This window comes from Artibeus jamaicensis, unplaced genomic scaffold (genome assembly GCF_021234435.1).
Source record: "Artibeus jamaicensis isolate MK-2021 breed Jamaican fruit bat unplaced genomic scaffold, CSHL_Jam_final contig_1128, whole genome shotgun sequence".
NCBI lineage: Eukaryota > Metazoa > Chordata > Mammalia > Chiroptera > Phyllostomidae > Artibeus > Artibeus jamaicensis.
In genome coordinates, this window is record NW_026521220.1 from 3,079,433 (window position 1) to 3,082,705 (window position 3,273).

At 42.3% G+C, this 3,273-nt stretch overlaps 1 protein-coding gene across 1 annotated transcript; it reads right to left on the reverse strand.

Moving 5' to 3' along the window:
• Positions 1-920: 920 nt before the first annotated feature.
• On the reverse strand, positions 921-1,856 carry LOC119044226 (olfactory receptor 8B12-like). Its single transcript, XM_053664403.1, has one exon. The coding sequence runs from the start codon at positions 1,854-1,856 to the stop codon at positions 921-923; it is 936 nt and encodes a 311-aa protein (XP_053520378.1).
• Between the last annotated feature and the right edge of the window lie 1,417 nt (positions 1,857-3,273).

Here is a 3,273-nt window from a genome sequence, read left to right on the forward strand (position 1 = left end):
ACCTACATTGAACAGCATATTCAATACACCAACCCCAACTTCTAAATTCAAGGTTCCCTAAATTCAGGCACCCAAAGGGTCCAACACAAAAAATACGCCTTTTATTACACAAAAAAATTTAATTACAAAATAATAAGCACGTAATTCTGTAACATAACAATATCGCACTCCACCACACCCTATGACAAAATGTTCACATTGCTGTCCATCTCATGTGAGAGAGTCACATCCCCTACCAACCACACTCAATGGCACTACTTCTGCTGGAGTCTGTATTTCAACTCATCTCAATCCTCCCTTTATAAGCTTATTCTTTTCTTTTTGGCAGCATTGAACAGAATCAAAAAGCAAAACTCAACAGTTATTCAAATTTCTTCTACATCCTAATGGAATGGACTTTCCTAAAGAACAGACCAGTAAGTCAAAATAATTTTCCTAGCACTTCATTCGTCATTGCTTCTCAAAGAAATTTTACCAATAATAGTGAGTTTAGACAAAAATTGTTCTTTTGATTTTTAATAAAGAGCTCTATTTCCCATTTCATAATATGGTGGCTTTATGAACTTCTCCTGAGATCACCATTTCCCACCCATATGCCTCTATTATTAGAATATTCAGGCAACCTTCAATGCCTGAAAATTCCATAGCAATTGCCTCTCCTAATAAGCAGTAGCTTGGTGCTGCCTGGCACCATCCAATATTGCATACTGTATGATTGCAAAGAATATTTTCATAAAATAAAGAGGGAAGAGTTGGGGTGATGGTGAGAAGTAATAAATCCATTTGGGAAAGAGTTAAATTGGCCTTTAAATATAAAACACGAAAGCATGAAGGTTGAATTCCTTACTGATGATGATGGTAAAAAATAACAGCACTCTAATTTAAAAATTCTGATCCCTTTTCTCAATTTCCAATTTTTTTCAAGAGAAAGTTATTCTGCCCAAGGTTTTCTTCATGGCTAATTTGACATCCTTGTTCCTCAGGCTGTAGATAAGTGGGTTCAACATGGGAACCACAATGGTATAGAACAGAGTACAGACTTTGCCTTGGTCAAGAGCTACATTAGAAGGTGGTTTAAGGTATGCAAAAGCACCTGAACCAAAAAAAAGACAAACCACAATTATGTGAGAACTGCAGGCACTAAAGGCTTTGGATCTACCCTCAGTAGAAGTAATGTGGAAAATGCTGGAAAGAATGAAGCCATAAGACAGAAAAATGGTCACAATGGGCACCCCAATGTCAATGGCCACAAGAGTAAACACCACCAGAGTATTCATGTAAGAGCTATTGCAGGAGAGCTCAAGGAGGGGAAGGAAGTCACACATATAATGATGGAGAAGGTTTTCTGCACAAAATGTAAGACATAGTACATTACCTGTATGCGCTATAGCCCCTAAAACCCCCATCCCATACACACCCAGTAAAAGAAATCCACACAGCTGAGGAGACATGGTGACCATATACAACAGTGGTTTACAGATGGCCACATAGCGGTCATATGCCATTGCTGCCAGGATGAAGCATTCAGAAATGACAAAGAAGCAGAAGAAAAAGACCTGAGTCATACACCCTGTGTAGGAGATGATGTTCTTCTTTGAGACAAAACTCATCAGCATTTTGGGGATGATGGCAGAGGAGTAACTGAAGTCAATGAAGGACAAGTTGAAGAGGAAAAAGTACATGGGGATATGAAGGTGAGAGTTCAGCCCAATCAGTTTTATCAAGCCCAGGTTCCCCACCATAATGACCACATAGAAGCCTAGAAACAGGAAGAAGAGAGGGAGCTGGAGTCCTGGCTGGTTTGTTAAGCCTGCGAGGATAAACTCTATCATAGTGGAGGTTTTATCTGCAGCCATCCTCCTCTGGGACTGCCTGGGAGAAAAAAAGAAGAGTTGCTCACACAGAGTGACAATAACAACACATTCCTAAGACTGGTGTTTGAACAGGGATATTTGGAACTTAGAGTTGAGATGGCATCTCCTTGTTCCTGCATCTCTGTTTTTATGGTCCCCACGTGGCTTCAACCATCCTAGTAACTGTTGGTGGGTGAAATTATCCTCAAGAGTATGTGCTCATCCAACTGAGGATAAAAGTCCACAAAGCTCAGCTGGTATGACCCTGCAACCTTGCAGTGACCCTCTTCTGGTACTGCCTGTTCTCTACAGTCCGGGACCAAATTTTGTGTGACCTGGGCCCTTGTCTGCAGTGCTGTTGGGAAGCAGAAGCTGGTTGCCCTAGAACTTCCACCTTTGGTCAGTGCTGGTCAGAACAGGAAGATGAGGCTGTGTTGCCCGGAGTCTTTGGCAGGAATGGCTGTGGAAATACCATGTGAAAATAATACTGCAGTAATAAGGTAAAGTTATTAACTAAACCTAAGAAAAAAGAAACATTTGCCAAGCACTAACTATACTAATGCCACTGTTCTAAGTGCTCTGGGCCATTTTGATTAAACCCATTGAACAGGTGAGGACACTGAGCACAAGTCCAAGTCCTTCTAATTGGCAGCAGAAGGGGAACTCAGGCTGCCTGGCTCAGCAGTTCAAGCTTCATACCCTAACCACTCTGCTAGAGCAGAGACCAGGTCAGGCAGGCACTCTCACCCTCATTCTGCCTGCAGTCACAGTGCTGGACTCTGCTGGCTCCCACCCATCTCTCTCATGGAGACTCTGATGGCCCTGGTGACAAGAAGGGGACAACTCAGAGGTCAGACTGCTCTGCTTCTGCCTCTCTCCTTTAAAATTCAAAGCCTTTATTTTGTCTTGGTTCTCCTGTTGAGCTGAAGAAGATGGTCTCAGACCTCCTTTGTCCCGAACCTCCAGTTCAGCTTCCAGGGTTGGAACAGAACTTTTATAACATCCGGGGATAACCACAGACTGATGTGTGTTATTCTGGAGTAGGGACCACAGTGACCTAGTTAAGGGGCTCCCTCAGGATCCCTACTCCCTAAGGAAGAAGAAATGTTTGTTTATGCCCTGATGATGCCTGATGGGGCTTTTAATGACCTCTCCTTTCATTCAGGTTGCATCTTTATAAGTACAATTAAGAACAAAGCACTTGCAAAAAGATTTCTTATAGTGAGTGCTTACTGTCTACTGACCACCGTATCTGACCCAGCACCCTCATCTGAAAGATCCAGAGCAATGCATACATAATTTGATCACGTTTATTCCTCAGAACGACCTTGTAGTGTAGACCTATTTGTCTCCACTAATCATACATGAAAGAAACGTGAAAGTGCACTAAAGAAAAGGAAAGCTAGGGAGGGGGACAGGA